Below are 20,392 nucleotides of genomic sequence, written 5' to 3'. Positions count from 1 at the left end.
CAATATTGTGTCAAAAAGTGTAGGAAATGTTGACACCTTTTAAACCCTGTATTTGATTAGATAATTAATGTTCTTCACACACATGTCAGTTAAAGCACTTTATAACAAATTTCATTAAAACTAAGCATTCAATTTCACACAGGTATACCAATTTTCATAAAGAAATTAGGCAACTACAATTATTTGTGATTTTATAACGATGTTGCACGATGATTTGGGTAGATGTAGTTTAGATCATGCAGCAATTGGGCAAAACAGGAGGCACAGTCGGATGAAGGGTGAATATGTATTGCGCGCATGTGTGAGGGGGTTAGGGACTAATGATGATGATGGGGGGGGGGGGGGGGGGGGGGGGGGGTGGGGGTGTTGTTGTCAGAAAGTACCCAACTCTGAAACATAGTAGTGTTCCTGGCACCGTAGTTTTCTATTCCGCATGAGTTTACCGCTTGACCTGTGCCAGAGATTATGCCACGCTGGGATAATCTCTACCTGACTTAGCAAAAACAAGGTTGTAGCTGTAACGGACACTACGTGGGCCGCAGACAAAACAAGCAGTTCAGGTCAAAGACCTAGCTTGCTTAGTCCTATATTAGTGAACGAAAAGTGCCAACGGCTTTATACTAGGGCCACACGCATATTATCAGTGTTATTGTAATCCTATTTACAGTAGAAGCAGGGCAGTATAGAGGGGCGTTTTCCTTGGTTTCGGATGCCGCCGAGCCCCTTACCCGAGCCACTTACCCAAACAATGAGCACTATTAAAGGAGAGACCATAAATATCCCCTTCAAATGCATTAATTTATCATGTTAGACAATAAAGTGATCTAAGTCTATGTCTACTTCAACAGCATCTAGGCAGACCAATTTTACCCTACCTCATGTAAGAAGACCCCCCTCTGATACACGAGGTCTTACCCTGACAAGGTTGTAGGGTACGATATGTGTGATTTAATCTGGTCTGATATTTTTGCGTAATCCGGATTTTTCTGCCCGGTCAACTCCGTATGCTTTCGTTAACAGAGGAGAAAGATTATCGTTGGAACTAGTGGGGGGGCTAAGAATTTGGGTCCGGTCGGCAAACTTGACACAGACAAGAGTACCTAGCTTTTCTACGGACGTTCGTACGCACGCACTCACACACACACACACGTACGCACAAACATTTACGTGCGTACGTACGCACACACACACACACACAACATCAGAAATTGCGAAAGAAACAATTGAAAGTCAGCAGAGACTTTCTTCCGAAATTTGTTAAAATCTCTTAGCAGAGAAAGAGAGAGAAATAAGTATCCCTTCACAGACAGCCTATTGGGAGCATCAGACCCTCCTCAAGGGGGACCGAGATTTACCAAGCAAAGTCCCTTTGTGGGGGACGTATCACAAGGTAATCTAGTCCTGAGGAGGACCATTGTTTTTGAACCTTGTCCAGTCACGTGTTTCGACACTATTGTGTCTCATCAGTTGTCAGGTGGTACTGATGGCGAAAGTTGATGATAATAAAATCGTTTATTTAACGTCACTCTGTAAAAACATTGGCGACATTTGTCTTAGATTAAGAACACACACAGGCACGCACACAAACTTTCCCTTTATGTACAGTGGTTAGGCAAAATTTGTCAACCCATGGTATCCAACTAAGAAGCAAACCACTCTCTGAATGGTAGCTTCTGTTGGCATGGGAGACTACCCTCATCTGACAACCCCAAGGGGATACCTGTGAAGGGAAACACTTTGATTTAAGACCAAAGTGTGGAATTGATATTTATTAAGAAAGAATTTAGAAATTTAGACAAGTTTTAACCAAGAAATTAGGTTAAAACAAGGGACATTTGAAAAAGCCTAAAGGGAGGTAACTCTTTACCAGCCTGTAGATCCAGAAATGGATACGCGAAAAAGTTAGATCTAATTTTGAAAAGGTTAAACAGGAAAAGCGGTCAACTTTTCACTGCTGTTCAACACAGGACTTGGTAAAGAAGAAGTTTTCTGCAAGACTTGTTCAATTGGATCGCTTTAAAGGCGATGCAACATATGTATGAACACGCGCGCAAGCATGCACGCTCCCACTCCCCAATCCCTCCTCCCCGCCCGCCCCACCCCCCCCCCCCCGCCACCCACCCACACACACACACCCCACCTGTCAGCGCAAGGTGCAAATGTACTTTACCCTTCAACAACATGTATGACCTCAAAAATACGTGAAAGAACTCTAAGCTTTTCACCTTTGTACGAATGAAAAGATAGTTATGGCAGCTACCCAGCGAACAAACATGACACTCCTTCCTCAAAGAATAGAAAATTGCGTCCTTCCTTATGTGAAAGTACAAGCTCACGCATGCTCCTTATTCATGAAATACGAGAGAAATATATCAAAGGTATATCAAAAGGTATTCATGTCTTATTCATGTGCGCGCGTCTGTGTGTGTGTGTGTGTGTGTGTGTGTGTGTGTGTGTGTGTGTGTGTGTGTGTGTGTGTGAGTGTGTGTGTGTGTAAGTGTATAAGTGTGTGTGTGTGTGGGGGGGGGAGTGTGTGTGTGTGTATGCGTGCGTGCGTGCGTGTTTCTGTGTGTTTCTGTGTGTGTGTGTGTGTGTGTGTGTGTGTGTGTGTGTGTGTGTGTGTGTGTGTGCGTGCGCCTCTCTCTCTCTTTCTCTCTCTCTCTCTTTCTCTCTCTTTCTCTCTGTCTGTCTCTCTGTGTGTCTCTCATCTTCTCTCCCCCCCCCCTCTGTCTCCTCCTCCTCCCTTCCCCTCTCTCTGTCTCTCCCTGTCTCTTTCCCTCTCTTTCGCTATATCGCCTTTCTCTCTCTATACCCCTACCTTCACCACGGCCGACAATTAAGGTAAGAGAAGGCAGCAGTTGGAACTGTATGCAATTTGAATTTTGACTCATACATTAAACCTTCATAAATGAAAATAAATAAAGGCGATCCATTTCAGACGCCACAATAAAATCTTCAAAACTTGTTCTGTAAAATCCTCTTGATTTCAGCAATAGTGCAAAGCTTCAGACTGAGGTGGGTGTGTATTGTGTGCATGTGTGAGGGAGGGGGGGGGGTGTCAGACGCAACCGTTCTTGCACAGCGTGGAAGAAATCACCATTGGAACACGGTAACTGAAAATAACTTCAAACGGCAAGCATGATAACTGAGAATTAATTTAATGTACACTCAAGATTACGGGAAACGAACTCCGAGAAGAATCGAGATAACTCAAAACATTTTCAATAAATTACAAATATACTGCGCTTTGTGTACGTATAGATTACATTACACTTATTTATATTAACCGGTTCTATATTTTCTCACGTTTACTATACACAAGGCTATAAGATTTTATTTTGCCAATGATCTGACCTAACTTAAGTAGCACTAAAGGAAATCGCTCCATCAGCTGTTGAAAAATATTGCATACAAGAAGCGTAACTTTTATCTGCTGCAAAATGTCATTACTTTTGCACATGATCCCACTTTTGAATTCAGATTATTTTGTAAGACCATTTACATATGAATGAGTCATGCGTGGTGTTTATGCCATTATGTTGCACATTATTTTGTAATGGTTTGAATAAGTAAACCGTGAACGTCTTATGATTTATGCACTAGGCCCTATATCCTAAAACTGCACAATCATGTAAGCCAGCAAAATTACTGACACAGAAAAACAAACTGTTACATGCACCGAACAATGTTACTATTTTTCTGCTAGGAACCACCGGAGTATGATGATAAATACTGGAGTAAATGTGGCAGAGAGTCTGCGAAGCATGGAACAAAACAATACAGAGGTTGTGGTGAGACCGACCTAATAGGTGACCACTTGCGTTACGCGTAAAATCGTAGGAGGCGAGACGGTGACGCTCACCGCTAACCAGATAGATGCATGGACATCGATTCGGTTTTCTTACTCGAAATTGTGCTGACTTCTTGACTTATATAGAGGTCATGACGCGCTCTGGACCTCATCATTTTAGTGATGTTTTGAAAATAAGTACGCAAACACTGCATCATAGTTGTCTATTCGGGGAAATTGTGAACGATGTGCGGAGCCAAGTTGAACCGCGTTCTGGAAAAAAAATCAGAAGCATGTGGCCACTCCAAAACAAATCAAAAGGCGATGCATAAGCCGTTAAACGTAGCGTAGTGTTTGTTACCAGGCCTTCAAGAACCCAGACAAAGATGACGACATTGATCGTCTAGGACTGTGGATGTAAAATCCCGGTTAGCTGAAACCAGTTGATGCCCCGACCCCCCCCCCCCCCCCCCCCCTCCTAAATGACGTTATATCGATCGATGTTCTCATGGCATTTTGCCGTAACTTATTTCTGACAGCTTTTCAGCAGAAAGCCAAAACTGATTATTTTGTTATTATGAAATAGTTTTTATATTTGTACCTGGTATAGATAGAAATATAAAAGAATGTCCAAAGATGTTTTATCCATCGACGATCGTATTTCAGACAATATTCTCACGGAGAATGATTTATTTAGTCTATAAAGCACAAAAAAACATCAAAATGGAGTTACGCCAAAATTCCAGCACGACGTCGATTTGTCTCGGTTTCGTATTGAGTATTCGGTCGTTCTACCCGCAATCTCTGCAGTAACTACAGGAAAACAAACGAGGCAGGTATAGCAGCAACTTATGGGGTACAGAAATATGTTTAGCTCATCAAAATGCGGAATTCTTGTTCAAGCTTGGCAAATACAAAGAAAACACTAGGACTGACACCCAGCCGATGATGGGGAGGAGAAAGCTGACCCCTTCCTCCAGAGCGTAAAAATACCTCCCTAGCTGATTTGCCAGGCGAATCAATCGGCGGTTTCGAACTCATAAAACACACTGTACGTAATACCCCCATTCCACACAACTATTCTAGCTTCCGTTCCTAGCCGTCCCGAGGACGGCTGCCACACCAATGAGACGCTGCGCAAACGGCCGTTTTTGGCATCTTTGAGCAGCGTCTGACCGTACTGGCAGCCGTCCTCAGGACGACTTAGAACGGAAGCTAAAACGGATGTGTGGAATGCGGGTATGACAACTCAGTGAGTGAGAGCGCTAGCGTTGCGTTACCATTGCGTTAAGTTCCATTAACGATCAATGAGTTCCGTTGCCGATGTGTTAAGGTTCCATTACCGTTCATTTGGAACGGGCGGGGAATGGCTAAAATTTTGAACATGCAGCCCGAACTCACCCGTCCCAACCGTTCCTACCGTTCAAAGGAGTTCCGTTAACGTCCATTGGCGTTCCATTAAGGTCCACTCCCGATCCCTCCCATTCCCGTGCTGTTCCTTGGTCGCTATGGGAACGGGACCTAGAACGGATGTGTGGAACGAGGGTATAAGGGAAGTGACGCTTTGTATCGCAAGGCGAATATTTTGTTTGTTTGTTATACACGTTACCTGTCTCAGCGTTCTCGAACAAAAACAAAAACAAAAACAACCCCAACACAACAAACAAACAACGGGACCTAGAACGGATGTGTGGAACGAGGGTATAAGGGAAGTGACGCTTTGTATCGCAAGGCGAATATTTTGTTTGTTTGTTATACACGTTACCTATCTCAGCGTTCTCGAACAAAAACAAAAACAAAAACAACCCCAACACAACAAACAAACAATCGAACAACACCCCCCCCCTCCCCCCTCACCCCCTCCCCCCCCCCCCCCCCCCCCAATGAATATCTTTAGTTTTACAGCCTCACTGCCTCAGCAGTCTCGACTTCATAAAAAAAACGCAAGCAAAAACACACTGTCTATACGGAAAGTGAGGCTGCATATCGCAAGGTGTGCACTTTTCTGTTTTGTTACATTTAGTCAAGTTTTGACTAAATGTTTTAACATAGAGGGGGAATCGAGACGAGGGTCGTGGTGTATGTGTGTGTGTGTGTGTGTGTGTGTGTGTGTGTGTGTGTGTGTGTGTGTGTATGTGAGGGTGTGTGTGTGTGTGTGTCTGTCTGTCTGTCTGTGCGTGTGTGTGTGTAGAGCGATTCAGACCAAACTACTGGACCGATCTTTATGAAATTTGACATGAGAGTTCCTGGGAATGATATCCCCGGACGTTTTTTTCTTTTTTTCGATAAATACTTTTGATGACGTCATATCCGGCTTTTTGTAAAAGTTGAGACGACACTGTCACACCCTCATTTTTTAATCAAATTGATTGAAATTGTGGCCAAGCAATCTTCGACAAAGGCCGGACTTCGGTATTGCATTTCAGCTTGGTGGCTTAAAAATTAATTAATGACTTTGGTCATTAAAAATCTGAAAATTGTAAAAAAAAAAAAAATGTTTTTATGAAACGATCCAAATTTACGTTCATCTTATTCTTCGCCGTTTTCTGATTCCAAAAACATATAAATATGTTATATTCGGATTAAAAACAAGCTCTGAAAATTAAAAATATAAAAATTATAATCAAAATTAAATTTCCGAAATCGTTTTAAAAACTATTCCATCTTATTCTGTGTCGGTTTCTGATTCCAAAAACATATAGATATGATATGTTTGGATTAAAAACACGCGCAGAAAGTTAAAACGAAGAGAGGTATACAGTAAAGCGTGCTATGAAGCACAGCGCAACCGCTACCGCGCCAAACAGGCTCGTCACTTTCACTGCCTTTTGCACTAGCGGCGGACTACGTTCAGTTTCATTCTGTGAGTTCCACAGCTTGACTAAATGTAGTAATTTCGCCTTACGCGACTTGTTTATCATCCAGCCTCACTGTCTGTTGAACTCTGAATTTAGCCGACACTGAAAATAATACCCGTTTTTGAGCCTGGCACTATCAAAAGCTCCAGTATTATTTTCAACGGCAAGAAGGCAAACATTATAATTTGCTGCTAACGTACATAGGCCTATTTATGTTTCAGTAATTGGAAGACAAAAATAAAACAAAGAAACCAGCAAACGCAACTGGTTTGTTTCGTCTACCCAATTATGAGCAACTGGAAAAGCATAAGAAGAGAGAACAGGTATTGAATAAGAAGCAAAAGAAGACATGGCAAGAACAAAAATATAAAACTAAATCTCTAAACAAACAACTGGAAAAGAAGAAGAAGAAGAAAAAGAAACGGCAATCAGGACATTTTCATTCGAGACGCTGAACAATTTCCAGCAAAAGTTAAACTAAACTAAACTAAACTAAACTAAACTAAACTAAACTAAACTAAACTAAACTAAACTAAACTAAACTAAACTAAACTAAACAAAACGAATTGACACGAAACTGCGTTGAAGTCTTTCCAAATTCGTTGGTTCCCACTAGTAGATAGATCTGTCTATCAACCCATCCAACCATGAATGCATCTGCTAATTCTCCTATTGCTGTTTCAACCCATTCATCAATCTAGCTATCCATCCATGAATCGGTCAATCAACACGTTCATTGATCAATCCATCCACCGATGGATCTGCCAATCAACCCATCCACCAGTGGATCTGTCTATCAACTCATCCAACCATGGATCTGTCTATCAACCCATCCAACCATGGATCTGTCTATCAACCCATCCACTCATGGATCTGCCAATCAACCCATCCACCCATGGATCTGCCAATCAACTCATCCAACCATGGATCTGTCTATCAACCCATCCACTCATGGATCTGCCAATCAACCCATCCATTCATGGATCTATCTATCAACCCATCCAACCATGGATCTGTCTATCAACCCATCCACTCATGGATCTGTCAATCAACCCATCCACCCATAGATCTGTCAATCAACCCATTCACTCATGGATCTGTCTATTAACCCATCCATCCATGGATTTGTCTATCAACCCATTCACTCATGGATCTGTCTATTAACCCATCCATCCATGGATCTGTCTATCAACCCATTCACTCATGGATCTGTCTATTAACCCATCCAACCATAGATCTGTCAATCAACCCATCCACTCATGGATCTGTCAATCAACATATCCAACCATAGATCTGTCAATCAACCCATCCACCTATGGATCTGTTTATCAACCCATCCATTCATGAATCTGCAAATCAACGCATCCACATGTGGATCTGTCTATCAACCTATCCACCTGCGGATCTATCAATCAACCCATCCAACCATGGATCTGTCAATCAACCAATCCAGCCATGGATCAACCCTTCAACCTATGGATCTGTCTATTAACCAAATATACTCCACATACCTTCATCGGGGTCGATGTATTCCTCCTCATCCTCGTCACGGTTGATTTTATGTTCCTTCGTCATGGTGTCTCGTTACCACTGAAACAAACACACACTACTTTAAGAAAAACATCTGACTATGTAATTACTTTAATATGTAGCTATATTAACAAACAGATCATATGCCAGGAAACTCCTTTTCTCTCCACAAGAGAGACTAAAGATTTATGGTCCCTCAGTTCCAATAACATAATTATATAGTGGAACTCCCTCCACCCTTCCCCCGATTGAAACTGCCAACAATCTGAGAAATTGAGGTTTTAGGATGGACGGTAGAGTCCATTCTGCTATATATACGGCTGAGAGACATGGACACGGCTGGCCGACGATACAAGAAGAATCCAGGCATTCCAGACCAAGTGCCTGAAGAAACTGCTAACAACAACAACAACAACATTAACAACAACAACAACAACAACAACAACACACACAGACAAACTCACACATGGTGTTATCTATGTTTTACCTTTTAAGTACATTTAACAAATTGAAACCTTAACCTCATAGGGAACGTTACAATCAAAGAGTGTACTGCATTTCACTATCAACAGACTGACACACCCACTCTTTAGTATTCGTCTTAAATCTGTTCGACAGATAAAAGAGAACAAGTACTTTTTGACTACACAAGTACATTTTGACTGTACGGCAGGTATCTGTGTCGGGATCGGATCACTCACAAGCTGTTACTTTGATACTGGCACAGAGAGTGTGTGTCAAATTTGCATTTTTGTTGAAGTAGCTTCGATGAATGTTACAAAGTCATCATTTTCTTTGAGCAAATGAGGTGATTGTGTTACAGTTTAAAATAGCTAATGCAGGTGTTTTTTTCCTATTTGAAAAACAGAAGTATTGTTTGTTAGTTTGCTTGTTTTGTGCATGGGAACAAACACAGGCACATACACGCTTGCGTGCTGACACACATACACATACACAAACACATACGCACATACGCACACACACACACACACACACACACACACGTAGAGTAGGACCATCGTGGTCACAGGGCGGTAGAAACTGAGTAGACCGAGGTCACCAGTAGAAGGAAGTAGTAGTTAAAAAACATTTCCTAGTGAACAGCAATAGAAGCTGTATAATTCTGCGTATGACCAGAATTAAAATATGTCTACAATTACTTAAGAGATAAGGAATAATTATTTAGTAGACAGAGCATACGGTGTTTTAAGTCTGCCGTAGTAGGAACTATAACTGGTTTTTGTTGACTACACACGAGCCGTGAGTAGATACCTGTTAACTAGATATCGTGTGCCTGTGAGTTCACGGACTGTTTTTGTAGTTTTATACCTCAGTGAAGGGTAGAGAGTTTTGTCCTTGCAATTGTGTACGAGATTGTCATCTCGAGTGATTATTTTGCCTACAAAACTGTGAGTACTGGATTTTTGATTTCCTAACCTTTATGTTCATGATTGTGTGTATTTGTGTGTATGATGTCATAGCCGTATAATACAGTGGAGGGAACGTACCTTTGGCGTTGTGTTTGATTCCTGTATGACAGCATTCTAGCTCATTTACATTCATTCACAGACACACAGACAGACAGACAAACACACACACACACACACACACACACACACACACACACACACACACACACACACACACACACACACACACACACACTCTTCAACAAAACTCAAACAAAAACAAAATCAGATATTTTTTTGCATATTACATAACCAACAACATACTTCTAGTTCTAAACGAAATAAATCCCGTTGTAGCAAAATGTACTGTGTTTTTGTCTCAAGACTGACCGAATTCCTCTGTCGTTCATTGTTCCCCCAATGTCAACGGCGTGTCATTGGGCCACTATTTTAGCCTACATCACAATGCTAACACGGATTTTTGCAAGGTGAAAGATATACACGAACACTCGTCGTCAGCTAACAGAGAGACAGAAAGCGAGAGCGGGAAGAAGGAACAGAGAACTAGAAGAAAAGATGGAAAGGAAAGAAAGAAGGACGGAAGAGAGAAAGTAAGGAAAAGAAAAAAAAACAAATGAAGAAACAAAAGAAGGACGGAAGAGAGAAAGAAGGAAACGAAGATGTGAAAAAAGGGGGACGAAAGAAAAAAAAGCAGAAGAAAAAGGAAAAGAGAAAAAAGATCGTCGTTGTCCATCATGGGAGTGAAATGCGTTGCACTGTCGTTACGCGCACTTTGGCCCAGCGCATCCGTCTTCAGCAGTGGTTTCTTCTCCGACTTTTCCTTGTCGTAGGGGACTTGCCGTCCATGGCTGCAGAACGTCCCCCGTCCTTGTTTTTTTTTGTCTGAGTGATCCTTCTCATACCCCATTAGCCTCGGGGAGAGGTGGCTGAATTCGTCTGACCTCTACCCTTTGACCTGTCCAGCTTGGGTGGCCCTACCAGGAGTTTACACTCTCGCTGGCATAGCTCTCCGGGTCATCGAGGCACTCGAACCACCACACCGCGCTAAGGAATCAGCCTTGTGGTGGGAAAAAAGAAGATAAAAAGGAAAGAAGAAAGAAAGAAAGAAAACGAATAACAAAGGATTAACAACGGAACAATGGTGTTATTGCGATTGTCGTCCACAATAGGCCTACTTTTGTTTGTCTCGAAAATAACCTCCGAGTCCCGCGTCGCCACACAGTTATTACAACAGAAAAAGGAGAGAGAAGCATGTAAACCCGTTGAACGCACATCCGGGAACACAAAAGCACGCTCTGTGACAACTACACAACAAAAAAACACCACGACAAGGTATTGCGAATTTAATTATCTAAATCAATCAACATATTTAAGCCTTCCTGAACTAAACCTCTTCTTGAACTCACTGTAACGGTCACAATCAAAATGCACCTCAATAACCTGACATTAGATGATGAACTGGAATAGATAGACACCCTAAAATCCTCAAAGTATAACCCCGTCCCGCCCCCCTCATCTCCCCCAAATCGGCGTGGAGATCGTTATAAAAAAAAAAGGTGCAACCTGCTATAATCTTGAGATTCTAAAATCAAATCCAAAGCTTAGAAAATGCCGAAAGCAAAAACAGAAATGCATTATTTCACGCCTCAATGTGTGAATATAATGATATAAATTAAACAACCAACTGATCAAGCCTACCTGCGCTGAACCTCTTCGCAAGCACAGTCTATAGCACTCACACAAAAGGTAAAAAGTTGCAAAGAGTTCGTTGCACTGCCGTACGTATACCACTCGGCACTAACACAGCCGACCAAAGTTCAAAGCACAACTGAACATGAGGATAGGTCAGGTCTGCTTTAAACCTTCCCTGTGCTCCGTGTTTCACGTGTAAAGATCCCCCAGCGCTGACAGTGGTGGCAAAACGGGATTCGGGATTGGTTGCTAGTGTGTGCGTCCCGTCAACAACGTATGCATGGTACGAATATTGAACTTATCTCAACATTGTCGATGAATCTTGCATTCAAGATGCTGGCTAGGTAATTACTTTTCTTCGCCGGTATCTTGCACTTATCTCGCCGGCATCTTGCATGCGAGATTCATCGACAATGTTGAGATAAGTTCATGATTCGTACCATAAGTCTGTCTGTCCACTTCATAGACCAGTGGGTCGACGTACTGTAAATGTAACGTTCTGTTTTGTCAATAATTAAACGCTACAATAACCTAAAATTCGTCTTTTTTTAACGTTGGCAGTCTATATATAGCTGCAGGGATGGCCATACCCCAAACTTTTAACTCACCAGCCAGGCGAATAACTGCAGGAAAGTCACTAGCCCGCTAGAAATTTCGCTGGTCCGGCAAATAGCAAAGTTGCTGCATCTGATAACTCGATATTACAACCAAAAGAGTTGCATTTGACCAGAATTATCACTGGCCAGCCGGGCGAGTTGCCAGGCGGTTTCTACTAGCCCGGCGGAATTTTTACTCGCCCCTGGCGATAGGGCGGACGATTTGGCCATACCTGAGCTGCCGGTTTTTGAATTTCGTACCTTCAAACCTATTTGGCTATGCGCGATCCAAGCATGCTTGTTGACTTTCTCAGTTCACACCGCGGTCGGCCAGGCACACCGGGAAAGCGGAAATGGCAAAACAAAAAATGTTTTCAGCCCGTGAAATTGAGGTGAGTGTCTGTGCTCACTAAATCCTTGACTTTTCCCTTTTACCTGTCAGGTACGAGGGTTCACCGGAAACTCTGTTCTTCCCGGCCGTGGCAGGCAGGTAGGTGAGTTTCATTCGCCACATGCACTTCAGTGGTGCATCCTTTTTGATGCTGAAATGATTTCGGCGTCAGGCAGACCGTGCGAAAGATATGTCGTTACGATGCACGCGTTATGCGAATGGGTGATAATAAACGTGACGTATTCTGTCAGCACCTGTTCATTATGTCAAGATTAGATCATGGCACGAAGAAGATGTCCTTTGATAACGCCCTGCATTTATTATATTTAGTCAAGTTTTGACTAAATATTTTAACATCGAGGGGGAATCGAAACGAGGGTCGTGGTGTATGTGCGTGTGTGTGTGTGTGTGTGTGTGTGTGTAGAGCGATTCAGACTAAACTACTGGACCGATCTTTATGAAATTTGACATGAGAGTTCCTGGGTATGAAATCCCCATACGTTTTTTTCATTTTTTTGATAAATGTCTTTGATGACGTCATATCCGGCTTTTTGTGAAAGTTGAGGCGGCACTGTCACGCCCTCATTTTTCAACCAAATTGGATGAAATTTTGGTCAAGTAATCTTCGACGAAGCCCGGGGTTCGGTATTGCATTTCCACTTGGTGGCTTAAAAATTAATTAATGACTTTGGTCATTAAAAATCTGAAAATTGTAAAAAAAAATAAAAATGTATAAAACGATCCAAATTTTCGTTTATCTTATTTTCCATCATTTGCTGATTCCAAAATCATATAAATATGTTATATTTGGATTAAAAACAAGCTCTGAAAATTAAATATATAAAAATTATTATCAAAATTAAATTGTCGAAATCAATTTAAAAACACTTTCATCTTATTCCTTGTCGGTTCCTGATTCCAAAAACATATAGATATGATATGTTTGGATTAAAAACACGCTCAGAAAGTTAAAACAAAGAGAGGTACAGAAAAACGTGCTATCCTTCTTAGCGCAACTACTACCCCGCTCTTCTTGTCAATTTCACTGCCTTTGCCATGAGCGGTGGACTGACGATGCTACGAGTATACGGTCTTGCTGAAAAATGGCATTGCGTTCAGTTTCATTCTGTGAGTTCGACAGCTACTTGACTAAATATTGTATTTTCGCCTTACGCGACTTGTTTTGTTTTGTGTTGTTTTTCTCGACGACATTTCAACTCGAATCTTCAAAACATAATCCTCGACATTCGCCATGTTGTTGTCGAGACGTCAACGCTTTACTGAGCTAAGTTATTGTTCTTGTGATTGTCTCAGTATTATTTGCATTTCCGCCCACGACAAAGACCATCGGGTCACCGTACTTGTTAATGTTTAGTTTTGTCCATATAATTAAATGTTTCACAGACTTAGCTTTCTTGTATTGGTGATTTTGTTTCAACAGTTCAACCGTTTCAAAGTACAAACTATAAAGATCTATAAAGCAGAAGCAGAAGCTCTCATGCAGGCCGCCTCCTTGGTTCAGGACTCCGCAGACCCTTGCTACCAAGTTGTCTTCCTCTCGGACGCCCTTTCAGTCCTTCAGGCCCTAGAGAACGACAAACTCCCACAGCTGGCCAAAGCATTACAGCTGGTCAGACAAACCAGAAGAGTTGTCCTCCAGCGGATAACAGCACACTGTGGGATACCAGGAAATGAAAGGGCAGATGAGCTGGCGAAAGAAGGAGCCGTGGAAGACCAACCTGAAAACAGTGTCAGCTTTAGTGAGCAGAAGACAATCATCAAGGCATTGATGAGGCCAAGGACAAACAGAGATGACTACCACACAATGTCCAGAGAGCAGCAAGTCAACCTCATCAGGCTGCGTACTGGCCACAACAGGCTCAATGCTCACATGAACCGAAAGTTCAAGCTGGCGCCATCACCAACCTGTGCCTGCGGTCAAGAAGACCAAACAGCGGAACACATCCTACAGCGATGTCCCTTACTAGATGAGGAACGAAAAGAAGTGTGGCCGTCACCAATTCCCTTGCAGACCAAACTATATGGCATTCGACAGGAGTTGGAGAAAACGACAACATTTATCACCAGTGCTGGATTGATCGTGTAACCTCTGCGAACGCCAAGAAGAAGAAGAAGAACCGTTTCAAAGTCACATTGTCCGTCAGTAAACCTGCTGCCTACCTGGCTGTTCTTTTCGACAATGGAAACATTAAAGCACCATGTTACACGACACTTGAGATTGCCACAAGTTCTCAAATGTCGTATAGTTGTGTTCTTTTATTCTACGCCGCCCGTCTTCGCAGCAGCAGAAAACAACTCGTCAAATTGAGTTCGAGGATTTATTTAGCATTCCATACATACAACTGCACATCGTAGCAGAACTCAAATAGAAGCTTTTTAACATTCAAATCGCGCTGGCATATATAGTAAATACTCAATCTCGAGAATATTCCAGACCGAACATGATACAACTACATTATACGAGCCGTCTATGGACTAGAACAGTGACGTTCTCTGTGACGTACATCAAAAGCGCCGACGCACTTAATCCGAACGAACGCCACGAACCCACTACTCAAAACAACGTGGTAAACAACTTGTTTTGACAGGACTAGAAAGTTCACCTGCATTCTCGTGCAAACATAAATATTGTGTTTACAAAATATAATATCGGTACTTTCCCACAAAGTACAAATAAGTCAACTACATGCAACACACAAAACTGAACCAAAGCTCAGCAACGGCAGCGTTTCCTAACACACCAACAGAACAACATTCACAAAAGAAAAGAGTAAACTAATGTCAACACATCAAGATTACATGTTCAATAACTATTGTCCTCTTGTTCTCTTGTGAATGTCAGTTGTAATAACTGGCAACGGTGTTATTGCTTCGATTGATTAACAGTCATTGTTCAGTGCGCTTTTCCGTATATAAAACGGGAGGAAAGCACACATGAAACAAAACGAAACAAAGCGAGACGATAATTAAATCCGTTGACATGTACAATAATGTGAACGGCTTGTTGTTGATCCTAAACATGCTTAATATATATTACATCCATAAACTGTGGATAAAAACACTGTTTAAACCAACAAGTGCATTCATGTCAAACTCCAGCTGTTGCGATGATGTGAATCAGTAGATTTGCATGCGCATGACAATACCAAGCCAGAAGCTGCTTCGTGAATTTGTGCCATGCGTTTGTTAATATGTCGCCCGAACAAGCACTACTACATTTAATGGACAAGTACAACGTCAATCAGTAGTATCGTCTCGCTTTGTTTCGTTTTGTTTCATGTGTGCTTTCCTCCCGTTTTATGTTCTGGAACGTGCAGTATAACTGCAACGACAAACAAGTCGCGTGAAGCGATATCACTACATTTAGTCAACCCTTCGAACTCACAGAAAAATAATTGACCGCACCGCATTTGTTGACTAACACTCAGTAGCTGTGTCCGTTTCATACCCCACGGCCGCGCTGTCGCGTTTACGCACAGAAAATGTCCAGCCAGTATAGCACAGTTGCGTATAGCGCTTCACAGGAAAGCGCGCTTTTCTCTATTAATATACAGTTCACCTTCCTGAGCTGAATTTTAAGCCAAACATAACATATCTATATGTTTTTGGAATCAGAAAATGATAAAGAATAAGGTGAAATCATTTTTGAATCGATTACTCAAATTTTAGTTTTAATTAAAATTTCTATATCTTTATTGTTATGGGCTTGTTGTTAACCCAAATATAAGATATCTACATGGTTTTGGAACAAGGAAATGTTAAACAATAAGATGACAGTATTTTTGAATCGATTTGAAAAAAATGTTAATTTGAATTTTCAGATTTTACCAAACGCATTAATTATTTGTTTAAGCATCCAAGATGAAATGCAATACCAAAGTCCGGGCTTTGTCGAATATTGCTAAACCAAAACTTCAAGCAATTTGATCCAAAACTGAGGGTGTGACAGTGCCGCCTCAACTTTTACAAAAAAGCCGGATATCGCGTCATCAAAATAATTTATCAAAGAAAGAAATGTGGTGGGAATATCGTACCAAAGAACTTTCATGTGAAATTTCACGACATTCGGTCAAGTAGTTTTTGTCTTGATTCCCCGTCTATGTTAAAACATGTTGTCAAAAATTGACTAAATGTAAAACCGATCATATATCATAACGGTGCAACAGTGTTACTATAGTTATTCCTGTAAATCAATGTTATAAATCCTCCATAAGCTTACATACTGAATGATATTTCGGCGTTTGTGGTTTCTGCTTAAAAAATATATGATGCCAGTATCGTGTTTTAGACTTGGTTTGACTTGTGCACGTAACAGAGTGATTCAGTTCTGTGGGACTGGGAGCCAACACTAATTCGTAATGCCGGGTGGTTATAGCATGGCCAATGAAAAGAAATAACACACACACGCGCGCGCACAGACATACACACACCCTCCCCAACCTGCTTTCCACACACACACACACACACACACACACACACTGCAATTATGCCCGGGCGTCCCGAGATTTAAATAGAAGCTGCGCAAATCGAACTCGCCGCCAGACGAACAAGAAAATTCTATTAGCCGCATCATTAACGGGGACGCTTTCCCTTAAATTTCCTCCCCCACATTTTCACATGCAGCTCTTCAGGTAACACCAAATGCAGCACTTGTGCATACGATTTAGAGCTTCTGTGCGCTTGGACACCCTGACACACCTTTTCCCTCTCGCGTTAAGCTTCGGAAATAGTCCTAATGGGGGTATTCATGACATACTGAGTCCACGAGTAAAGAGCTCTTTCCCTTTTCTCAAACCGAAATCTGCACGGATCAAGAAGTCTGTCTCTATCAAATGATCTTTGTGAGCAATTGTGACGCAGGCACCTCATCAACTGTTTACTTAAAAGTCTCAAACGTGATGTCACTTGCATGTCAGTCGTAATTTTATCATCTGGGTTTTTTCGACTTCGTAGGTGGATTTTTTCTTCTTTTGGTGTGCATTTGTCAGTCAAACATAAGCATCGGAGATATTCAACTCGAGACAGACAGTCAGACATATGCACAGACAGACACCCCCACCCCCCAAACACACACACACACACACACACACACACACACACACACACACACACACACATACACAACGTGCATGGAATTTTAATTGCACGCTCACATTAATACACATATTTTAAAAAAATTCTTGCGTTCAGGACACGAATAACACATTCTCTTCCATGTTAGATGTGCCAATTTAGCCTGCTCTCGTATTCAAATACGTCCGAAAAGACAACATCTTTGAAGAAAAAAAGGTAAAAAAGACCTCTCTCTCTCTCTCTCTCTCTCTCTCTCTCTCTCTCTCTCTCTCTCTCTCTCTCTCTCTCTCTCTCTCTCTCTCTAGCTTATATGATAAGAGGCGGCATTATGTAATGGTATACAATGTTTGCAGCATAAAATGCTCTCATGCTTTTCATGTCTGAAAGTCGTAGAGCATTACCAGGCAAACAAACACCTGCATTGACTTTTCCAACAGAATATAGTCTGGAATTCAGTCACACAAACTGATGTGGGCTCCAATGCAACGAAACCACAGTAACAAAAAACAACAACCTACAAATGAAAATGCACACCAGTTAGTTTGAACCCTTCCGCCTAAACCATCAAACCAAAACATCAAAGACTCCAGAGATATCTAAGAGGAAGATATATATTATACTCAACGTCAATGTGTTCCCATTTGTCTCCCTTCCATGCATGCTCTCTTTCCACAACTCATCACATTTTGGAAGCCCTGCACCCCTATATTTCCGAAAAAAGCATACTCCTTGTTTCTGCTGACTTTTATTTTTCAACAGTTCTTAAAGCCACATTTGTTAAACATATAATACAGGAGGATTTTACGCCGTGATGATTTGCAGTTATATGAGCGTACTTAGGACATTCCGATAATTGAGTCATTAGTGATTACACAAAGAAGCTAAAAACGGCAAGTGAATAAAGAGAATCATGTTATTACTCCCACTCCCTAACCATGCAACAAAACCACAAAACCACAAAAACAAAAACCTACAAAGAAAAATACACACCAGTTATTTTGAACCCTTCCTACTAAACCGTCTCACCAAAAACTCCAGAGATACGAAAGAGGAACTTGAGATTATTTATACTCAACGTGTGTTCCCATTTGTCTCCCTTTCCTGTTCTCTTTTCACAACTCATCACATTTTTAAAGCCCAGCACTGTCTCGCTGTCTGAGCGCCGTATGGTGACAGACGACCTTGCACAAACCGAGCTAGGCTGCACTTAAAAAGTTAATGTGCCCCCCGCCCTGCGCCCCCGATTCCCCAGCACTTCCCCCTCCACCCGATTTCCCCCCCCCCCCCCCCCCCCGCCTCGCTCGCCTACATTTTCGAAAAAGGATACTCCTTACTTCTGCTGACTGTTTTTGTTCAACAGTACTTAAAGTCACATATATATGTAACAAGCCACGAGCGATACTTTTTTGTTATTTTATTTTATTACATGTTAACATGCAGTACTTATTCAGAAATTGCACTGAATAGTCCACTCGTGGTACACGCCATAATGAAACGTGAAACGTATACCTGTATACAACTAGTCGTTATATTTAACGAGATGTGCACGATCATTAGCAGTTATATGAGCCCAGAGCGTAATTAGGACATTCCATAATTGAGTCAATAGTGATTATATACACAAATAAGCTAAAAACGGAAAGTCTATGAAAAGATTCCTTTTATTATATCCCAGCCCAACCCCACCGTCGTTTCTTTGCCCCTGTCCCCTCTCCGAACACACACACACACACACACACACACACACACACACACACACACACACACACACACACACACACACACACACACACAAGGTACTGACTTACAATCAGATTGACGGGCGAAAGTACACGCGCTGAGATTGTTGTATTTCATATGTCGCTGAACTGTAACGTGTGCCGGTGTGGTGTTGACTTTGTTTTGAACTCAATATATTTTACAAGAAAACCCAAACTGATAGACAGCTAACGTTCCAAAGTCAAGAATAAAATAAGTTGAAAAAAAACAGAAAGAAAAAAGGTCAATCCACGAAACAACTGACAATTGACGACGCAAAAAAATCGCTATAGTGAATACAGGCATATTTAAAAGTAGACGAGCAGACACATTCTACAATTATAAGGACATGACGACATATCTCGGGCGTTGCTTTTTCTTGAGGAAGCAGTTTTAAAAGTTTTGTTTTTAACTGTGTACTCTAAACAGTCGAAGAGATAAAAACAAGTCGGTGAACATTATCAGTAAATCATACCTCTTTTCTACACCTTCCTTTCTATAAAAAAAACAAAAAAACAAGTCGCGTAAGGCGAAATTACTACATTTAGTCAAGCTGTCGAACTCACGGGATGAAACTGAACGCACTGTATTTATTCACTAAGACAGAACAGCTTCGTCAATCCCCGCGTGAAGGAAATCGCTCACCTTCCACGTGCAAAACGTAGTGATATTGACACGCCAGATTAGCGCGGTAGCGTATTGTGCTAAGCAGGAAAGCGCGCTTTTCTGTATTCTTGTTAATTTTCTGAGCTTGTTTTGAATACAACCTATCATATCTATATGTTTTTGGAATCAGGAAATGATCACGAATAAGATGACATCATTTTTGGATCGATTTCTTACATTTTAATCGTAAGACTAATTATTCTATTTTCGTTAATTGTGATCACATTTTAAGAGTAAACATGACATATGTATATATTTTTAGATTCAGAATGTGATGAAGAATACGATGCAATCAATTTTAAATCTGTTTGCGAAAAATCGATTTTAATGACAACTTTAATGAGCAAACTCATTAATTAAATTTTAAGCCTCCAAGCTGAAATGCAATACCAAAGTCCGGGCTTCGTCGAAGATTACTTGACCAAAATTTCAACCAATTTGGTTGAAAAATGAGAGCGTGACAGTGCCGCCTCAACTTTCACGAAAAGCCGAATATTACGTCATCAAAGACATTTATCAAAAAAATTATAAAAAAATTCAGGGGATATCATACTCAGGAACTCTCATGTAAAATTTCATAAAGATCG

General features: G+C 41.4%; 1 protein-coding gene across 1 annotated transcript in view; it reads right to left on the bottom strand.

Annotated features, from left to right (window-relative positions):
* LOC138982081 (sialin-like) overlaps nucleotides 1–20,392 on the bottom strand; it is a 52,084-nt gene that overhangs the window by 26,750 nt on the left and 4,942 nt on the right. The window contains exon 2 of the mRNA XM_070355304.1: nucleotides 8,160–8,238. Within this exon, the coding sequence (XP_070211405.1) occupies nucleotides 8,160–8,223 (64 nt within the window). The 5' untranslated portion in view covers nucleotides 8,224–8,238. The remainder of the gene's footprint in view (nucleotides 1–8,159; nucleotides 8,239–20,392) is intronic.

The sequence above is a fragment of the Littorina saxatilis genome, linkage group LG12 (genome assembly GCF_037325665.1).
Source record: "Littorina saxatilis isolate snail1 linkage group LG12, US_GU_Lsax_2.0, whole genome shotgun sequence".
NCBI classification, from domain to species: Eukaryota; Metazoa; Mollusca; class Gastropoda; order Littorinimorpha; family Littorinidae; genus Littorina; species Littorina saxatilis.
Note: the sequence above shows the minus strand (reverse complement) of the source record. Positions and strands in the feature narration are given on the sequence as shown.